The sequence below is a fragment of the Thermobia domestica genome, chromosome 15 (assembly GCF_964235325.1).
Source record: "Thermobia domestica chromosome 15, izTheDome1.hap1.1, whole genome shotgun sequence".
In the NCBI taxonomy this organism is placed as follows: Eukaryota; Metazoa; Arthropoda; class Insecta; order Zygentoma; family Lepismatidae; genus Thermobia; species Thermobia domestica.
Window position 1 is genome coordinate 192289854 of NC_137468.1, and position 22870 is coordinate 192312723.

General features: G+C 35.0%; 2 protein-coding genes across 3 annotated transcripts in view; one reads left to right on the top strand and one right to left on the bottom strand.

Moving 5' to 3' along the window:
- LOC145671430 (troponin C-like) overlaps positions 1-9893 on the top strand; it is a 53074-nt gene extending 43181 nt beyond the window's left edge. The window contains exons 5-6 of the mRNA XM_081740615.1: positions 596-727; positions 9524-9893. Of these exons, the coding sequence (XP_081596741.1) occupies positions 596-727; positions 9524-9552 (161 nt within the window). The 3' untranslated portion in view covers positions 9553-9893. The remainder of the gene's footprint in view (positions 1-595; positions 728-9523) is intronic.
- Positions 1-22870, bottom strand: part of LOC145671429 (calmodulin-like) — a 592217-nt gene that overhangs the window by 311819 nt on the left and 257528 nt on the right. Inside the window, exon 3 of one of the 2 annotated variants that reach the window (XM_081740612.1) lies at positions 19996-20040. The exons of the other annotated variant lie outside the window; for it this stretch is intronic. Coding sequence (XP_081596738.1) covers positions 19996-20040 — 45 coding nt within the window. The remainder of the gene's footprint in view (positions 1-19995; positions 20041-22870) is intronic. 2 annotated transcript variants of the gene reach the window in all.

The window sequence follows — 22870 nt, forward strand, 5'->3', positions numbered from 1 at the left end:
ATCAATTTATAGTCTCAGTAATGGAACACTAAACCAATGTATGACAACTAAGATTTAGGTGAACTAACGCCACTTACGGGACTCGTAAAAATTTCGAATTTAAAAATGTGCTTTTCATCTTGTTTCCGACATTCGTCTCATAAGTAGGGATGCGCACGAGACAATATTTGTGGCTGTCTCGTCTCGAAAATGTGCTGTAAAAGTGATGTCTCGGCTCGAAAAATGTATATTTCTCTGTTGGAAGAGCCGTGTCTCGACTCGAATTTTGCCAGGAAAATCCTGTCTCGATTCATCTCGTGCGCATCTCTACTCATAAGCAATATTATCTGCCGGAATCCATAACAGCTGGGTCTATATAGGATAACATCGTGTGTGTGAGTTTCTCCCGCATTCTCACTCTACAAATTTTTAAAAATAATTATTCACTTTCAATAACCTGTCTCGTTTAGTGGGGGGGGGGAAATAATTAGTTGTCTCCTTTACGTAAAATGCATTAATGTGAGACGTTAAATTAATAACGACTGGAGTCGTTAGATGTAAAATCTGTAAAAACACAGCACAATACAATTAAATAAATGTTTATTCTTTTGCGCAGGTAACGGCTACATCCCAACTTCGAGTCTCCGAGAAATCCTGGCTGCCCTTGATGACCAACTGACCCCTGACCAACTGGATGAGATGATAGCAGAAATTGATACAGACGGATCTGGAACAGTAGACTTCGATGGTAAAGTATATTATATGAGTTACTAACTCTCAATAGCTATGAAAGTTCTCCGGAGATATTCAAATCTACGAAATATATAGGATCTGGCATAAACTGCCGTAAACATCTTGAATATCAACTGTAGCTTTATGGTGTATGTCTAGGTATGTAAAAAATAATCATCATCACCATAAGTATTCTGCCATTATTAGCAGGTCATTTGCCGCTAAGCTGATAAGCTTCCATGCGTCATGGTATTCAATTAACCAATTTGTGTTTACGAACGATTTTTCTGTCTTAATATTGTCCATGAATCGTAGCCTTCTTCTCCCCCTCCCTCTCTTTCCTGCCACCATACCCTTTAGCACGTCCTTCATAATACAGTTCCTTCTTAGCCCTAACCAGTTTCTCTTCCTCTTCTTAATAATGTCTAAAATTGTACTTTTCCCCCCACTATTTCTAATACCCCCTCATTCGTTTCCCTCTCGACTCAGTTCATTCTCTTCATTCTTTCCCATGTCCACATTTCCAATGCCAATACTGTGCAAGGGGTGCAAAGCAGAGTTTCTAGTAAAGCGTCGCGAGTGTTAAAAAAAAAGTACAGATTTGATCTATGTTTATACAGTATACTAGCTGAACCTGCGCTCTTTACACAGCGCACCATTCATATATGAGCATGAATCTCGTTGTTATTCCTCACATCTGTACATGTCTCTTTGCAGACACAAGTGAAAGAAGTCTTGGTAAAAATCGGCAAGAGATACCGTAAAAGGGAGAATTTTTTTCGATTACTTTTTCAATACCTCGTACCGTTTGCAAGATTTGTGCCTAAGTTTACTTCCGGTTGGAGTTTTTAATTCATGTATGATCTGTGTTTTCTTTCTTCTTGCATGTAGTATGTAATAAGCAAATATATAAACTAAGTAACTCTATGGCCTATGGAACCCGAAGGTTCAATGCCGCGTTCACAAAAGCTCTCTACTGACTTCTATCGTTAGCCAATTGGATCTAGTTTTTACTTTGTATTCCTATCTCTGCGAGATCCATCTTAATATTGTCCTCCCTTCTGCGCCTATGTCTTCCTAATGGTCGTTTTCTGGCTGGTCTTCCAGTTAAAATTTTGAAAGCGTTCCTACTTTCTTCCATCCTGGCTACATGACCTGCCCACCTGGGCCTCCTAGACTTGACGACCCTAACAATGTTGGATAAACCGTATAAATTATGTAGTTCCTCGTTATGAAGTTTCCGCCATTCCCTATTCCCGTTTTTCTTGGGTCCGAATATTCGTCTCAGGATCTTGTTCTCAAACACTTTCAATTTATGTTCTTCGTTCCGAGTAAGAGACAACATTTCGCAACCATACAGAACAACAGGCATGATTATCGTTTTATACATTTTAAAATAAGCTAATACATTACACATACAATCAACTATAATGTCAGTGATATATGGTGTTAATTGGGCGAAACACTCTAAAACAATAAAGATTCAACTTAGACTGGAGAAATGTCCGTTTTTCATTATAATTTGGCCATGAAACAAACACTTGAGAGATATGTAGCTCCTATATACAATTATATGGTGTTGGAATGTATAATATGTAGGATATGATGCTTTAGTTTTTTATTTTTAATGTCAACACTTCCAGTGTGCCCGTAAAAATGTAATAAATAAATAATGGCCACGTTTTTCTTTTAAATATTGAGTTAGAACTGGACAGTGTACGCAAAATTTGCAATCGATCAGTGAAAACATCATCTTTCTAAAGCCTGTAGTTTCCGAGATCTCACTGTCGAAAGGATTTGCCAAAAAACATATAAACGTCCACAAACGTATAGTTTAAAAACTCCAGAGATCGCAGCACAATTCATTTGCATTTATTTCGCAAAAGGCTTATTAAAATGCAAAGGCTTTGAACAATAATTCAAAAGGATAAACTTTGTAAAGGAGATCTTTTTCAGTAATTTATTTAAAGTACACCTATTTAAAAATATTTGTCTTTGTTATAAACGTGAAATCACAAATAACCGTAAATCAAAGGTTTGAAAGTTAAGTTATAGATTGGAACTCAGTCGCTCGTAATTGTTATATATAGTTCAGTTGTTTTGCTTTTACTCAAACTTATGATTATGATCGCAAAGGACATAATGTCCAGATATTCGATGGTAAATAAATAACTTAATTAATTAGTAAAATCACTTAGCCCATCTGCCCATAAATCCTTTATCCATTAATCCTCTATAACTCTCCCCCCTCAAAGAGGGTGTAGCCCTCTAACAGGGTGCTAGCCTCCGGCTAGCAAAAAAGAAAGAAAGCTCTTAATTGCTATTGTAGCATTTTAATAGATAGATAGGCCTGTTTAATACAGTAAAATGTACAGTATATAGATTGGTGCGTATTGGTCTGTCAAACCTGTCGTTTCATAATCTATTTTGTCCTATCCACACGCGAACGAACTTCAAAGAAAATATTAATCATAAATACATATGTGTTATTGTAAAAAATCCATTCACTACGTTCTAAAGCACAAGATTTCAACCATGTTTACCTGGCGCCTCCCTTCGTAAACTCTCTCTATATATCCTATTTCAAGCTTCCCTCCTCCCGTCCTTTCAGCTAGTTGGTGGTATGTGTTTTTCATTTACCTCTTCTGCGATTTTAAATGAGTAATTGAATTATCAAACCTTCAATACTAATACTAATTTTAATACTACTAATAATAATATTCTTACCAATTTATAATACTTATTTCCAAAAAGACATTATAGTGCAGTATTGATTTCACCACCTTTCAGTTCATACTCAATAATTATACAGGGTGGCCCAAAAGTAGGTATATAGTGCCGTACTGATCAGCTCATTGCATTTTATATCATTTCTTAATGTTATTGCTTAGTTTCTTTATTATGTGTTCTTAAAGCCTATTACTTATACCTTAACCTCGGAACAGTCGAAGCAAATTAACCCACAAGCTAGAACGTTATACTTGATCAATGCAGGGGTGTATATCTACTTTTGGGCCACTTTTTTTTGTTTGTACGGTATTTAATTCATATACCTCTTTGTTACAACATACATAATATATGCAAAGCCGTAGATAGAAATTTCGGCGCCCGGGTCGAAGTAGAATTCGGCGCCCCTACACACGTCAAGGTTTTTTTTTTAAATACAGCAGCTTTTGTTGTTATGATACACTGAATTTTTATGAAGCTGCATGGACAGACCATTGCAACAATCAAAAGCGATCATTATGTATTCTTTCACAAATAAGAGCAGTTTTCAAGAAGCTTCATTTGGACTTTTTGTTAAAGTTGACAAAATTACCTTTCGTTGTATACAAATCCACTTGGAGAACAGTTATGGAAATTTACAACTATTTACAACCTTTCATACTATCGATAAGAAATGAAAATGTAATACATTAGAAACTATGTGCTTTTAAAATATTCGAAATGGGTGTCAGCATTAATTTCCAGTAATAATTGTCCTTTTGTAATTTTATTCTGTATGTGACCACATAAATAAAATTTTAATTTCAATTCTTTTACGATAAAGAAAAAATATATTTTGTGAATTGTAACGGAAATTCACAAGGAGCCTTCTTTGCGATTTTCTCAATATTGACCGATGAAGATGAAGAATATGTTTAATGTTTCTCTTTAAAATCCGAACGTAGTTTGACTACTACATATGTTTGAAATTATAGTAATTACTTAATTTCTTAATGAATGAAAGTTCTGAATTTAAGGTTACCTATTATATTAACATATTAAAAATACACTAACACATAGAGGGTCCATACTTCTTGTCTTATCGTGGTGTTAGGATTCACCATCCAAACGTTGTTGGTGTTGTTTACAAACACCCTATATGTATATATATATACAGGCGCGGATCCAAGGGGGCTATAGGGGCAACAGTCTCCTTGACGTTCAGGTATACACTGGATCCTGCTTTACACGGTATAAAGCTGCAAACTATGATTAGCCCCTCCCTTGATCATATCTTGGATCCACCACTGGCTATATATATATATATATATATATATATATATATATATATATATATATATATATATATAGAGAGAGAGAGAGAGAGAGAGAGAGAGAAGGATAATGTGTGTTTATGTTTTGTATGTAAAAAAGACACAGCAAACAAAACAAAAAAAAATATCCTAGCAATACAAGTATTTGATGGAGAAATGATCCCAATAAATTCATTCAAATTGAAAGCGTTTTATATGTCAATGGAATAAGAAAAACACTGATAGTGTTCAGTCTTTGAAAAAGACAAAATTCGTTGTGTTAAGTTGTGACCCCTTAAGCCCCTATTCTACAATTTCTTCAACTTCGAAAAGTTATTATTCTTCTTGTTTACCTTCATTGTTAATATTCCAGAGCAAACAGCAGCTTCTGTGTGTCTCTTTACTCTTCTCATTTTCATACCTTCATTCTTGCCGTCACATAGTGGGGCCAAAGCACTGAATTCTTGGCAAAAAGTAGATATGCGCAATATGAAGCAGAAAATTGTAAGAAAACCAATTCGGTGCTGCTGTGGGATTAATAATGTATTCACTATGTAGAAGAAATATTTGGACATGAAATAAATTTACAAGCAAACAACAAAAAATACAGGTTTTAGGTGGCACGCACCAAGATGCACTATATGAACATGTCTTTGAAAGTGTAAAAGAAGGTCCGTGGAAGCGCTATAGTCAAGGATATAAACTCTACTTAATCCTAGTACTTAGAGAATGCCATTTGCTTCAAGGTGTTTCGTTTATGTTTGTTTGTTTATTTATTTAGTCGGGTCATAATATGGCTCCAGTGATAAAGTAATTACATCAGATTCTTTTTTATCCTATTCTTAGCCGCTATTCAAGTCGATCACACGAAGAAATCCGTTTTTCTGAGTACTTTGCGATCATATGAGAGAGAGAGGGGGGAGAGACAAAGAGAGAAAGGGAAAAAGAAAAGGAGAGAGAATGAGAAGGAAAAGGAAGGAGAGGGAGAAACAAAAGTGTAAAAGTTACGTCAGCTCTGTCTCAAATTCGTGGACAACAACATGAATACAAAAGCTTTGTTCAACTGTGATATTTCTGTATATCCATCCTATTCTTCATCACGGTTTTTAAAATTCCTTCTGATTTAGTAAGTTGGTAACACTGAACGTTACACGATTTTCATCTGTTATCTTCGTGGTTAGCAGTCACGGCATTCCGTCACTAATAGGACTAGCTCAGGAGAGTAATGCTCCCGGAAGTAGGAAAGAAAAACACAGTTCTGATTGGTTGGCGTTAGCCATTTCTTGCCACATTGAATTCAAATAGCAGAAATCAAACGATTGCTGCTGTCCGTCTTCGTGGCCAAGTGGGCCGGTGGGTGTAGCCGAGCGGTCTGAGGCGTTAGGCTGATGATCATGAGGTGAAGCCCATTGGGGGTTCGAGTCCCTCTGTAGTAGCAAGGGTGGTATTTTAACTGTCCTCGATATTTCTGTGTTCGTGTCCCTATCGAGTCTAGTAGTCCTGAAAAGTGGTGGAAATAGAAAAATAAGTCAGGAAGTTTAAAAAAAAGTGGGCTAGCGCTATATGCTAGTAACGAATATTGCTTTGGGCGTGAGTTCAAACCCGACCCACGGATTTTTTTTTACATTTTTATAACACTTTTTAAATTAAAATAATATAAAAATAATACTCAAAAAAGTGATTTACTTACTTTTGTGCAGATAAGTAGTAGTAGTAGGAACGGGTTAGAAACCTCGCAGGGCTCGTTTTGTTCTCCTTGTACTCCATGATATAAATTTTGTGACCATGGCTAGGATAGCGCGTAAAACAGCTGGCTAGAGTAGCGCGCGAAAAAAAACGTAGTTCTGGGAGTATTACTCTCCCGAACGCGTGTTTTCGAAATACACTGAACTCTAGCAATAAGACATTGTGAACAGAGTTACGCTTGGCAACAATGTGGGAAAAATGAATGATGTTCATATCGCAATCACGAGTCATGACCTACATATAGCACAAAGTAAACGCCAGCTGCTGTCGGCCCTGGTAGCCGAGTGAGTGCCCTCCCCGCTGGTCTAGTAGCTAGCACGTGCGCCTTTGGTGTACGGGGTCCCGGGTTCGATTCCCGGTGGGAGAGCCTTTGTGATTTTAACTGTCCTCGATGTTTCTGTGTCCGTGTCCCTGTCGTTGTAGATCATTGGAAAAGCAAGTTAAAATGAGTAAAGCAAGTAAAATTAGTAATAAGTAGTTCAAGTTTCTGAGGCACGTTCGGTGAGTAAGTTAACTTTAAAAAAAAGTGAGCTAGCGTAATATGCTAGTAAGGAAAATCGTTGTGGGCGTGGGTTCAAATCCTGCATTAGGAAAGTTTTTCTTAATATTTTTATTTTTTAATAATACTTCTTTCGTTAAAATAAGATTAAAATAATATTCAAAAAGTGATTTAACGATTATTTTTTAAAATTTTCATTAAACTTCTTTCATTAAAATAAGTTTGCCCTTGTACTTATACAGATCCATAGCAAAAGTAATAATAATATTAATAATAATAATAATAATAATAATAATAATAATAATAATAATAATAATAATAATAATAATAATAATAATAATAATAGGAACGAGTTAGAATGCAATTCAGCATTCATTTGTTTCCGTGCGATGTTGCCAAACCTAATGCCTTCTGGCTAGGGCTGAGTGTATTTCGAAAATATGCCTCCCGAACTGGTCGTTCACTAATAGAACATGATTGTCATCTGTTTTCTGTACGGGTAGGAATGGAGTGCTTTTCGACGGAACAGAATGTTGTCGTGGTGAAAACTCATTACAGATGTGGTGAATGTTGTGCAGAGAACTGGTGTGAATGTTTGGCGATGACGATCATTCGCTATTCTTGCGCCCTGTGGCTACTAACCACAAAAGAAAACAGATGAAAATCGTTTAACGTTCAGTATTGCCAACTTACTAGAACAGAAATGGCGGGCATTTTAAAAGTTGCTTTCTTTATGAGACAGATTCGGTGTGGATTTTCTGTGTTGCTTCTGGAAGTTGGTTACTTTTCCGTACCTACACTTATTTATGTTAATAATGGAGTGATCTAAGGAATATCATCAAGAAAATAGAATAAAATGCTTTTAGTTATAAAACTATGTCGCAGTCTTTATATGTTAATGGAGTTGGTAATACACGCGTTTTACATTTTTCATTCTTCAAAATGCCTTCTGTATTGTCATATATGTCTTTTATGCCTATCATAGGTGCTCATAAAACAGCGTATATCCTGTGAAAATGTTAGGTGTACACCACTGTACTTTATAGTGTACATTTACAGTGTAGCAGGCATGATCGTCCTCAGTGGAAGGCAAAGGAAGGTAGTTGCCCCCCGTGGATTTTTGTAGGTTATTCAGTTCTTGGAAATGAATACATAGCAAAACATCCTAAATTTGCTTTCACATGCTATATTACTTAATACGATATTCATAACTCGTATATTATACTTGGTAAGGGCATGTGCATAAATAATTGTTTTCGTTTTATATTATGTGTTATGTGAGCACATGCACCAAAGTGTATGTATATTATGTGTGCCGATTGGATATCTCTCTATGAATGACTTTGGTTCCTAATTTTTGATTCTCTCCATCTTGATCAAATTTAGTCCAAACTCATCAAGTAGTTTTTTTGAGATTTCTTATCTCCTGGACGGGCGGGCACACTGCCATCTTTAAACGACAACTTTACCTCTGCCGGGGTTAACAAACTTGTTCCATTCGTCACATCACTAGTTCCAGAAATGTGTCCGGGAGTTACACAATCAGGAACTTGTTCCAACTGAGAATGTTGGGGCGCCGTTCTTGGGGGGCCGGGGCCCAGGGCCCCAAAGCTCATGTGGGCCCCTATTGTATTTATGAATATACAATATTTGGCATAATTTGAATGCAATTTGTCTTAAAATCCTCATATATATACCTTCTGCATCTGACTGCCCCCCCCCCAAATTTACAGAGAAATCGGCGCCATTTTTCGTCACATCACTAGTTCCACAAATGTGTCCGGGAGCTACATGATTAGGGAACTTGTTCCGACTAAGAATCTAATTCGTCACATCACTAGTTCCACAAATGTGTCCGGGAGCTACATGATTAGGGAACTTGTTCCGACTGAGACTGGTTCGTTACATCACTAGTTGCAGAAATGTGTTTGGGAGCTACATAATTAGGGAACTTGTTCCAATTAAGAATCTAATTCGTCACATCACTAGTGCCACAAATGTGTCAGGAAGTTACACAATCAGGAACTTGTTCCAACTGAGACTGGTTCGTTACATCACTAGTTGCAGAAATGTGTTTGGGAGCTACATAATTAGGGAACTTGTTCCAATTAAGAATCTAATTCGTCACATCACTAGTGCCACAAATGTGTCAGGAAGTTACACAATCAGGAACTTGTTCCAACTGAGACTGGTTCGTTACATCACTAGTTGCAGAAATGTGTCCGGGAGCTACATAATTAGGGAACTTGTTCCAACTAAGACTCTAATTCGTCACATCACTAGTTCCACAAATGTGTCAGGAAAGTTATACAATTAGGAACTTGTTCCAACTGAGAATCTAGTTCGTCACACCATTAGATCTAGAAATCTGTCTGAAAGTTACACAATCACCCACCAGGTGAGCACTTATATTTCCGGCCAATCGCGGAAATTATTTTTTTCGCTTCGTATTCATTTTATCCGAAATTATGATATTAAAAATTACTATACAAACTTTTTAAATTTATACGAAGTACAGATACTAATAAATCATTGTTTTCTATTTCAGAATTTATGGAAATGATGACTGGAGATTAGAAAAAGGAATATCAATGCATTTGTATCACGAAAACAAATTACAGAGAAGAAACATCGTCTGACTCTCTATGAAAATCCTAACAATTTTGAACTCAATTTAAGTATTCTATTTTAAGAAAAAGAAGTATAAAAACGCAAAATTCTGGAATATTTAGTAAATGATTTTGATGACGCAATAAAGAAGGCTTATTTTTATATCCATAGTTTTAAAAAAGAATACTATATTTTATAAATTACAAATCTTTGTAAGTTTTGTAAGAAGTATGACTTCTCTGGAAACAAGTATATCGCCTGTTGTTTACGAAGGAAACTTAAATAAACATTTATAACAGAAAATTGAATGTTTTGTTGTCAATGTATCCTTTCTACTACAACACTCTTATGGAGGACATGGTGGGTCAATGTTAGTGGTCACCTTTGACGGGAGGCATCCCTGGCTTGATATGAAGTTTTGTGAATTTGCGATGGACAAAATCGTATCTTTGGGCTTTCTTGATGTTCTCCCGTTTCCTTCCGCATTTTCATTTCATTATTGATGGTGACTTCGATTAACCATTGTTCTTCATCAGCCTGAAAACAGGGTTTTTCAAACTGTAGTACGCGTACCACTTGTGGTAATCGACTCACTGTTAGTGGTACATACAACTAGTGGTGACATGCTTTGGTCGTAAGCCAGTGGAAAATGTTGAGAATGTCTGGCCAAAAATGAATAGACATAGGATGTTAACTTAAATATTTGAAATATTTCCCTATCTGCTTCATAATAACACATCAACAGGTCTCCTCAATTAATAAAACTCAGGAACTACGTATTAATTTAACATTTAAAGAATATTTACTCCGAAATTTTTTTTACACGCATACAGCAAATCTTTCTTTTTTTTTAAAAAAAAACTTAGATACATTTATTGTTTATAAACTAGTAAAACTGGAATGAAACAGGCCCGTAGCCAGCCCAAAAATGTAGGAGAGGGGACCCGGCTGAAGTTAGAGGGGGTCCGATCCAACCATATGACAGTTCATTACCATATTATAGTTCTTTTGCAAGCTTACTTTTAAACTATTTAGGGGGTCAGCAAAAATTTAGGGGGGGCGGCTCCTAAACCCCCCTGGATACGGGCCTGGAATAACACCTTTCATTCAACATACCATAATTATGCCCTTAAGCCTAAACGAGACGGATGATTAATGCAAATAATTGATTTTGAAAGAATTGGTGGAATCAGAATGAAGGAGGCAACGAGTGAACACCTACAAAAACCAGGAACACAATGTTGTTGGCCACGATAAATTCAATTAACTTGTAATCGAACCAGGGATCCCTAGCACCAAAAGACAGTGTTATACCACTCAGCCACCATGCCTCCCAGTTACATACTCATACTCATTACGACGTATAAAATCTGGTTAGTTGCACTTTTCTTTAAGTGTTTCCATTCCGTTGATAACTATATGTATGGATTTCCAGAAATAATATTAAATAATACGTCGTGCTACTTATACAGGGTGTTACAAAATCTGTTGCAATATTTTGGGCAGAGATTTCTCATTAAAAAGTAAGAAAAAAGTTCATATAAACCTGTGCTCAAAAGGTTCATATAAACCTGTGCTCAAAAGGTTCATATAAACCTGTGCTCAAAAGGTTCATATAAACCTGTGCTCAAAAGATTCATATAAACCTGTGTTCAAAAGGTTCATATAAACCTGTGCTCAAAAGGTTCATATAAACCTGTGTTCAAAAGGTTCATATAAACCTGTGCTCAAAAGTGGATAGTTTCGGAGTTATAGGGTGCCGAAAACGTGAAATAAGTGAACTTTAAAAGTTCATAGCTCCACTACTATGGGAGCTATCATAGTCGGGTCAAGACATCACTGAGGAACTGGTACCTGAACTATCCAAATATCCATGTTTATGAATGTTCCAGTATTTGCACACCAATTTTTAGAGAGGTAGGTGGTAAGAATGATGAAATACTCCCAAACAGCCTCTCTAAAAATGATTACGCAAGTTCCGGAGGTCCTGAAAGATGGATATTTGGATAGTTCACATACTATTACCTCAGTGATGTCTTGACCCGACTATGATCGGTGCTATAGCAGTGGAACTATGGACCTTTAAAGTTCATTTTTTTTTCACGTTTTCGGCACCCGTAACTATGAAAATATGCACTTCCGATCACAGGTTCATATGAACTTTTCCCCTTATTTTGATGTGAGGAAACTATCCCCAAAACATTGTGACATATTTCTGTACCTCTCAGTGGCGTATTTACGATTTTGTTTCGGGAGGGGCTTTGCTAACTTTCGAGGGAGGCTTTGACTGGAAATGTGAAAATTCTGCAAGATGTTTAATTTACTTTACTATACTAAGTAAGATTTCGGGGGGGGTCTTAAGCCCGGAAGCCACCCCCCTAAATACGCCACTGGTAGCACCCTTTGTAAATTAGTTAGTCTAGAGGTGTCAGGTACCTAGCGACTGATAGGCGCAAGATGACCCTTGAATTCACGTCAAATATGATGGTGAGTGATGGTCATTATTTGCCAAGAAGGAAAATAGTTTTAAACTCATGGAAGGTCATATTGATTGGTTATTTCGTATTCATTGTTCAAGAGATAAAGATGACGAAATGTGCAGTTAATATAGAACAGTGATGGACAAACTACAGCCTGCGGGCCAGATACGGCCTCCTGATAGGTTCTATCCGGCTCGTGACATGACCCATAACCTAACAAATGAAAAGAAGAATTAAGTAGCTTCGAAGAGAGTTATATTAGAAATAGACTGTCAGGTGAGTACTTAACTTCATTTCTAAAAATCAGTGCATTCCAGTTGGAACCAGATTATGAGAAACATCAGTGATTAACAGGGTTTACTATTGCAAGAATTTTGCAAAATGTAAAACTATTGTTTTTAATAAATTATATAGGCCAGTCTAGAGAAAGAAATGCAGAGATATTATTAAATACTTGGAGGGATATGGGTTTAGAAGTAAATGCAGAGGAAAATAAATACATGGAAGTTCGTCGGGACCGTAATACGCCAAATTATGGATGCGTCAGAATCTCAAATAATAACTTTGACAAACTGGATACTTTCAAATGTCTAGGGTAAACATTAGCGGACCAAAACCGTATTCACGAAGACATTAAATGTCGGCTAAAAGCAGGGAATTCGTGTTATTGTTTAGTTTAAAATCTCTTGTCGTCTCGAATTCTGTCGAGGAATTTGAAGCTTAAAATACACAAAACGATAATCATGCCTGTTGTTCTGTACGGTTGCGAAACATGGTCGCTTACTCTGAGGGAAGAACATAGACTGGAAGAATTTGAGAACAAGATCCTGAGATGAATATTGGGACCCAAGAGGAATTTGGAATGGGGAATGGAGGAAATTTCATAACGAGGAACTACATAATTTATACTCTTTACCAAACACAGTTAGAAAAAAAATGAAATGAAATCTTTGAGTTTTACGTCCCATGGTTATGCCGGTTAGGCTAAAGGAGACGGTGATGATGAGTAATGAATGAAATGGTGGAATGAAGAAAGTGGGAGGAAACGGGAGAACCCCGAGAAAACCCACGCACATGGTGTTTGTCCACCACAAAGTTCACTTGGCGGGAGCTGGGATCGAACCCAGGACCCCAAGCACCAGAGGTGAACGCTCTACCACTGACAAACATAGTTAGAGTCATCAAGTCTAGGAGGCTGAGGTGGGCAGGTAATGTAGCCAGGATGGAAAAAAGTTGGAACGCTTTTAAAGTTTTATCTGGAAATCCGATTGGAAAACGACCATTAGGCAGTCCTAGGAGCAGATGGGAGGACAATATTAAGGAGAATCTGCAGAAATAGGATTACAAAGTCGAAATTGGATCACGTTGGCTAAGGATAGAAGTCAATGGAGGGCTTTTGTGAACGCGACATTGAACTTTCGGGTTCCATAGGCCATAGAATTAGTTAGTTATACATTGTTCAGCGTAAGCTCTAAACTCAGATAAACAAAATATTTGTATCCTTCCGCTTGTCACAAATACGATTGGCCAGTGATGTATCACTCCCACTCCCTATGGGGAGGAGCATCTTATACACGTGCATTTTGACAATACTGTCTCGTGTTGCCCAGATACTTACAGCAGCAGCGGAAAAGAAAGAAAAAAAACTCCAAAGATTAAAAAAGTATTTGAATTTCGCTGGTAAACAATTGCTGCTTAGTGAGTAAAGGTATACCTTGTTGGTATTTCACCACAACACTCGCGGTACCGGGATTCATGCCAGTCATCTTTCAGACTTTAAAAGCAGAACACGCGTCCACAGTTGAGTTGGCGCCAGAATTGCTGCGCATGCTTAGTGTTTATTTCTATTGTTTCATTAACCACACTCAATTGCAGTATTATTAGATAATCTGTATTATATTTTTGTCATTTATAATAATATAGCAGTTTTATATGAAGCTTCATAGTAAAAGTAATAATGCAATCACATGAACTATTTTGCGGAGGAGTACAAGCGTCGGTAGGACAACAGCAAATCAGCGAGATTGGGTTTCACGTGGCTTTGTTTATCGCAGTTTAGAGCTTACGCCGAACAATGTTTAGTTAGTTTAGAGTTTTTTTCTTTTTTCCTTGGACCTCTTCTAGAAAAAGTTTGCCCATCACAGTTTTACAATATGCTCTCAATTTTACTCCATTATCTGGCAACACATGATCGGACTTCCCATTTGTAAAGCAACTCTCGTACATACTCGTTTTAATAAAACAAATATGTAATCCTTAATTTTAAAATGTTGCAATTACGGCTATTAACGCACTGCTCTTTTGTACTTAGTATAATTTTGAACTCGATCGCTTCTTCATTGATTGTAGTAATTACGAATTAAGCTGTGTTGTAAACGATAAAAGAAAACACATCTTTAACCTTTACGAGACCGATCTTAGAAACGGTCCATACGGGGTTGTCACTTATTTAATTCTCTGCTGTGTAAACACTAATTAAGATATTGGGAAGATTTTTTTCTGTGCCAAATTCGGTTGGACTAAAGTTTATCCTGATGTTAAGTGTTTTCTGAGTGTCGAATTTGTAACTCAGATTTGAGTACAAAGTCAAAAAATCGAAAGATTTTCGGTTTGCAACTTTTTTTTGTCTTTTTCAGTATACTTTCTTTCGTTTTAGAGATATCTATTTAGGATTTGTCAAGTATATACCTCATATAGATACCGGTACCTATTTTTTAGACCAATTTGAACAACTCACAATCAGTGTTGCGAACCAGGGAAATTCTTATTTTCCAATTTTTCGGTCACAAAATTCAAAATTTTCAAAATTTATATTTATAAATCCGTACCTATACTTACGAACGGAAGTCAACGCCAGTCAACACATCAGTCCTTACTAAACAAAATCAAGTACAGATCGTTACAGTTGGGTAATTAGGGGGTGCACGAAAAAATCGAATTTAGATTCTAATCCTTTATTTTCTTTACTTTTTTGTTTACCATAACCTATTCTTCTTATTACAAGCTTCGTGTCTTAGATATCGATATGACATTCCTCGGACATATTAATAGTCTGAATACCAATAGTATATTAATAGTATACCAAAGTGTATTTCATGATGGTTTGCGTCTGTCTGGTAGCACTGTTTCCACACATAAAAATTTTAATTCCCAATTCTGGGGAAAAGTCGAGAAAAATCACATTTATCATTCTATAATTTCCCTTTTGTTGACTACATGGGAATAAATGTACCAATATCTGAAAGCTTCTTCTTTGGCCTCCACAATGCACTATAGAAAGTTTCAATAGGATAATTAAGGAAGCTGAAGCACCTGCATAACTTCTGATTTTTGCTTCTGAGGCGGAAAAAAGTGTCAAAATTGTGTGTGTATGATGTGAGAGATTTTTTTTTATTTCAGTCTTTGTATGGCAGTCAACGACTTCATGCTTTCACTGCACGTTGTCGACAGACAAAATAATTTTTTAAGATGACTTGGATCCATGTAGCAACGGTGGTGCCAGCTAAAAAAAAAACTTAAAATTCGGTTAGGGAGTTCTAATGAATTTTCCCCCCTACATTTCCCTTCCGTTAGCAACACAGCAATCAAACTTACTCCATAAAATTGCTACAATTTTTTTTAAAAAGTATTAACCATATCAATCGAGTGAATAGTTTTTGAGTTATAATTCATCAGGTGAAACTCTACGAAAACGTCAAAAAAAATGGCTGGTTTTGAAAGGATTAAGCAGTTATTTCAAATGTCGTCGATCGATCCACAAACTTGATGACGGTAAGTATACAGTTTCTGCATCGTTAATTGAATGTTAAAATCACATATAATCTATACTATAGCCTATCGTACTAGCCTATCGAACTCTCTATAAACTACGAATGAGAATTCACGATAACAAACAGCATGCATCTAGATAAATTCTATGAGTTTTTCATCCACCATCAACAAACGATTTGTATAATGTAGGTATCCATCAGATAGTAATAGAATACAAGTAATAATAGAAATAATGCTGAAATATGCATTCTAAGATATTTAGCATTCCATTAACCATTCATGACGTATTAATAAACATTCTAATTAAAAAACACAAAACAAACAGGATTAATTATGGCATTCCTATGCTTTTCTTAAATGCTGTACATAATTTAGAAGTGCTACTAATATGCACTGTATATTTACAAAACACATAAGCAATTGTTATTAAATTATATACAATCTAATAGAGTATCGTAAAACAGAACTGACAAGGGAAGCTCGGGAGAAAGCACTCGCCTGCAGAGAAACTAAGCATGCCATTTGAAGGACTGTCAGTTCATGCTGATTACAACAAGCTAATAAAATTTCTGTACGGTTGAGAACTGTTCGAGAGATTCAACTTGGAGGTGTACATGAAAAAATTAGTATATGCGCATTTAAACGCATTAAGTACAACATTATTAGCAACAAATATTGACATACGAACTTTTTCATAAGGACGTTATGATGTACCAACGAAACAATCAAATAAAGTACGTTTCCATGCTAATGAATCAGTTCCGATCACCGCCATGCATTGGATTGTTTCAGTTTGCGTTCCAGAAAGCAGGTTTTCGAAGAAATTATATACTTTTGAATCACCTGTCGAATTTGCTTTTCGCTTTGGTTATGCAAACTGTTCCCTTGACGGATGCAACACAATTGCACATATGAAATTTTCATGGTGCAAGGAAGTCTTTTGCCTGCGTCATTTCTTCATAGAACAGAAGAACAACAGTGATCAATTTTCATCTCTAATCTATCATGATTGTGCACTGTATAATGACTAATTTTAACTAACAAATCCGTTAGTTATTGCAAAACAGATTTTTCTCTTACCTCCGATAGATTTCAATTCGCATGTCAATATTCGTTGCTAATAATGTTGTACTTTATACTCATTTTTTCATATAAACTTCCAAATTGAATCTCTCGAACAGTTCTCAACCGTAGAGCAATTTTATTAGCTTGTTACAATCAGCAAGAACTGGTTCTTCAAATAGCATGCTTAGTTTCTCTGCAGGCGAGTGCTTTCTTTTAAACTTCCCTAGTGAGTAAAAGTTTTTAATTTTTTGTCATGTTGACTAAAGATGGCACTTCAGTCATACATAGCTATTAATATGTTCTATACGTAATTTTGTTAGTTATGAATCATAATGTATAAAAGCTTAAAGTAATTATTTACAGTTATACTTTACGCTATCACATCTCGTTAACACTTCTTACAATAATTCATATTTATAAATTTTACTTTATTTTCCAAGTAGTTTTGTGGTAAAAATGTTTAAATATTAACTCAATATTCAATAAATTTGAATATTACACGTAGGTATCCAAAACAGAAGACTCAAGACTATTGACTATATATGTTATTATATTTATTTTAATAATACTTAAAAAATAGAGAATTAAGATTTATAGTAAACATTTTATTAAGTATGTCAAATGCTTGTGCCAATTTAGATTTGGAACTTCATTGGTTTCTGCAGGAAAGCAATTTTCTATTTTGTTGAAATACAATGAGTCTAGTAATCTGATTTCAGTCATCGTTCTCTCCGTAATGAAAATGCTTTTATTTTGCATATACAGGGTGTTCCATAGATACACGGAAAATTTTGAGGAATGGATTCATGAAGGGTAAATAAGAAAAAAAAATATGTCAATACTTGTCCGAGATTTATTCAGTGCGTGACGGATTAAGAATTGTAGTGAATGTATTGAATTTCGATTCACGTATATTATTATTACAATCTGTTGCAATCTCTAACTGACGTCTCAAAATATACTAAAGTTCAAAGATTATATAGTACTTAAATTCTAAACAAGTACTACATATATTATTCAATATATGAGAGGGAAGTTAATGTATTAGACGAAATGAAGTAATTTTCCTAAATATTCTCTCTTGGTAATACTGTCAGTATGACTTTAAGAGAATATTTTTTAAACCAAAATCTTTGCCACACCATACCCAGAAATCATAATTTTTTAAATAGTGGAAAATACGAAAATTCAGTAGTAAATGATAATAAAATCTCTCATGAGTCAGAAAAGAGAATTTACATAATTAATTTTAGTTTATTTTTAAAACAATTTAACATATGTTAACCTTTCTTAACAAAGCTGGAGAGAACATTTCTTACATATGAGGGAGATACTAATTAAAATATTAATCTATTTTAAAATCTTTTCATTATTTTGGTACGAACAACGGTCTAAACGGAAAAAAATAACTTTTTATTTCTTATACTTGTTTGAGCAAATATAACATGTCTGAGTATGGTAAATCTTTCAGGGCACTAACTCAAAAAATCTTATTTTTCGTGACAAATAACAGCTGTTTACAGCTGTTTCATTGAACATAAAATATAAGTAGATTATTTTGTTTTTAAAATTATATATCTTTATTATATCACAGTAATTCGGATGCATACTATAAACTCATGTAATATATAATTTAATTTAAGGGAAATCATGATATTAAGAAAAGGATTAAACCAAGTATGAATCATTTCCATACAATTAATGAATGCAACGGAGCATCTCAAAATAAATTAAAATTTCCTAAACTAACTCAATGTTAATCTAACCGAACTTGTTTGATAAAAATTAAAAGTATTTTAGAATTTTTAAGTTATTGTAAGGTAAAGTATAAGTGATGAATGCGTGGACAGCTTCCTATTGGTCTGCCAAGTCGTGAGAGGTAGCTTGTGTCATGCAATCTATATCGATCCCGGATATTGTTTCATAATTTCTTTATTACACTAGGAAACATATAAGTATACGCACAGCAATTTTTTAAAGTGAAATGTAGGCCTTAAGCCTAAAAAGGTTGGCCATCCACTGAGGAAAAGGCTTGATTCTATTTGACACAGTCTAAGGTGGTCATGGGTGATGCGTAGATAAGTATACACACTTTATTTCGGCACGCACAAGATGTCACATATTTAGCACCATATGACGGCCATCTTTACTCCCAATTCTCTCAAGTACTCATTTTATTTGAGCCTGAGGCAAAACTCTCAGAAACTTTGAAATGTGAACAGAACAAGTAATAGAGTCTACCCTTCACTGGAGATCAAACCATGACCTTGTTCATAGGAAACGACTTGCCGACAGCTCCACCGCGTCTCAATTTTCCTTAAATAGATGTAAGCGATACATTGCTGAATTTTTTCAGTGAATCTTTGGAGCACCCAGTTTTAATGAAATATTCTAATATGCTATTTAGCATAATGAAAATTATGTACATTTTCTTTCGCTGAACTCGAGTAATCATGTATAAAAAGTTAGCAGAAAGAACTTTGAAAATCATTATTTTAAGCTAACAAAGAACTCTTCTTCACCTAAATCAATAAAATTAAACTAAGAACGGCACAGCATGAAACATGAGGCACAGATGTGATTTATTCTTATTGTTAGTACCACGATTGTTAAAATAAAAATAAAGATATATTACATATTACAAACTGTTAACGTATTACAGTTAAGAGAATGATAGGGTATTCAGTTTATGAGTGTATTCATGATTAAACACTGAGTATGAATGATACTAAATCAGCGAATATATATATATATATATATATATATATATATATATATAGAATACGTAATATTTAAATAAAAGATTCGCATATCAAGTTCAGCAGACCAGAACACTGTATAAAATATTGTAGGGACTAGCAAACCACTTGCAAGATTATAATTAAATAATATTAATGAAACCATAACCATGATCAAGAATAATAAAAAAACAAATTTTAACGAAATTAAAAGGGAGTTTTAAAAAGTATTGAGCGGGATGCTGCAAAACGAAATCAAATAAAGATGATTGTTATAGATGCAAATAGACAGCAGATAAAACTATAAATGTTGCGACTAGCTTCTAATTGGTCTTTGTCGAGCAGAAGTACTGTACCTGACTGATGCTCCTAAAGCTACTTGTGCTTGCGCTACTTCGGGCCTGGAAGAAAATAGAAAGAAATGTAGGGACCCCAGAAAGCCTTCTTACTAAACAGATCCCCAAGCGAATACTTCAGAACGATTTGTAAGAATTATAAAGATATTCATTGGTCCTTCTGACTTACTTCTCGAACTTTTTAGTTTTTAAAAAAGAAGAAAACAATAAAATATTGAGTGTTCATGAAGTCTTTCTCAGTTTTGAACAAGCAGAGTTATTAAAGTATCAATCATAATGTTATTATGTTTCCTTTTATTGAGATATTATATCTAATTTATTTCAAACTCTGTAAACCAAGACATCATGGCCTTCCAGCGGTACAGCACTCACCTCCAATGCAAAGCATTCTTGGTTCTATTCAAGATTTTCTGAGTTAGTGGGCAACATTAGGTTCGTAGATTATTGTAAGGTTTACCTGTTTCCTCCAGTAGTCTCATTGAAGACGCCTAATCACTGCGAAATTAAAATACCGTTAACTTTACAGTAATTATGTGATATCTTCAAATAGATAAGAGATAGTCGAATGTGGAACGAGAGCGAACTAAACAATATTATTTTACATGAGGTATCGTTATCACGAGTCACCAAGTAGCTTTCGGTTTACAGACATTTAAAAATTCGAAAATGAGTGCAGATTTTCTAAATGGCTGGAAATCGAAAGGAGATAAATGAGTCGTGATAACGGTATCTCATGTAAAATAATATTTTCTAGCAAGCTCTTGTTCCACTTTTCGATATTTTTTTTATCTATTTGAAGATATCACATAATTACTGTAAAATTAGCTGTATTTTAATTTCGCCGTGATGGGACCTCTTAATAATCATTCACTTTTATTAATTATATGTCTCTTTTATACTATATGGCATAATTATGAGATTCAAAACTGAAGGAAAGGTTTAAAATGAAACAAGCCTCAACATATCTATCAATTGTTGCAAGTAGCATATCTGACTAGAACTTGTCTTGTATAATAGTGACTTTTCTTCATTTTTTCGCCAAAAAAAACATTATTACAAATATGTATCTCCACTTTCTTATAAAATTTGTGCTATCACAGTTGAGAGACATTTAGCTTAATGTTACCTTCAAGCAAGGTGATTAACCTGCACACTGAGTCATATACATGCTTTTATCAGCCGTCTTTCTAACCCTTGACACACGGATGGGATACGATTGTATGATCTCTCGCTTGCAATATTCTCCCAAACTTTCTTCTAAGTGACTAAAAATGATGCATATTGTACCAAATTTAGGAACGTTGTAGATCTGGAGATGGGAATTCAAGGTGTAGTTACATCGAGTACGGATGGAAATTAAATCACAAGATCCAAGTAACAGATTATGAATATTTTGAGGTCTGCTTTTATTGTTTAAATATCAGGTGATACCTTAATTGTAAGAAACAAAATAACAAGAAATTTATCCTCTGTGCTTATTCAAAACAGAAAAAAAACTTTATAAACATCTTTTATTCTGACATAGTAATTCCACTTACTGACTAGTAAGTCTTCGTTCATTGTAAGTAATCATTATCTTCTAATTATTTCTCATGTTGGGAAAAATCTTTCTATATAAATATTTATGAGAAACATTCTAGAACATTGTCCAATATATTTTTCTAAATTCCAGTAAAAATTATTGCAAAATTGAAATCATTTTAATTTTCAAACAAATATAAAAGAATCCGGATCAGGACCAATGAATTTCTTTTAAGATCAGAACTCACAGAAAAGTGTTTTGGGCGACTGAAAATTAATTGTATTTTCTGGGAATTAAAAACAATATATGTGATAGTTTAGAAAAAAGAATTAAAACATATTTTGATATTTAGACATACGACAATTCAATTTAATGTGTTTATTAGCTTGAATTTGCTGCTGTCTTGAAATAATTTGAAAAGTAACCTCAACTAAGAACAGTTCACAGTATGATTGATTTGTGAAAATTATGAAGAATATTTATAAATATACGATGATCATCTCAAAAGTTTTGCACATAGCGCATGCGCAACTGTTTGAATGGCGGGATCAAGTTCAATTTTGTCATTTGCAAGTTAGAGTTTATGATTGACGGGAGTGTCTTTGCTGGTTCGCGAGGCTGTGCTATGAGAAATTCAGTGTTAAAATGGAAGATGAACCCGATTCAGGTTGGATCGTTGATAGTGACTAGAGTTCCTATATCAAAATTGAGACTCTCCGTGGAAAGAATCCAAATACAATTTACAATGCTTTGCGAGAGGTTTGTGGAAATAGTGGAGTGAGTCGTAGCACTGTATCATGGTGGTCACCTCGTTTCCGTGAAGGTCGTGCAAGTACTGCGGGCAACATCCGAGAAGTGGAAGACAAATCAACTGCAATAGACTACACCTCTGACATGTTTAAATTTTCAGTAATGATTCTGTAAATTGAAGTGACAGACATTCTGACCTTATATGTAATTTCATCACATCGATCCTCTATCAAAAGGCCATTCACAATATTCTCAGAGGTGTAGACTGTTGCAGTTGATGGGTCTTCTCTTTTTCTGGTTGTCCGTAGTGCTTACACGACCTTCACGGAAACGAGCTGACCACCATGATAAAGCGCTACGATCCACTACACTATTTCCACAAACCTTTTGCAAAGTATTGTAAATTTCAGTTGGATTCTTTCCACGTAGAGTTTCGATTTTGAAATAGGAACGCTGGTCACTATGTATAATTCAACCTGAGTCGGGTTCACCTTCAATTTAAACACTGAATTTCTCACAACAGAGTCACGCGAACCAGCAAACACAGACACAACCGTCAAGCCCAAACTATAAATCACAACTGACATGAGATTGAACGTGATC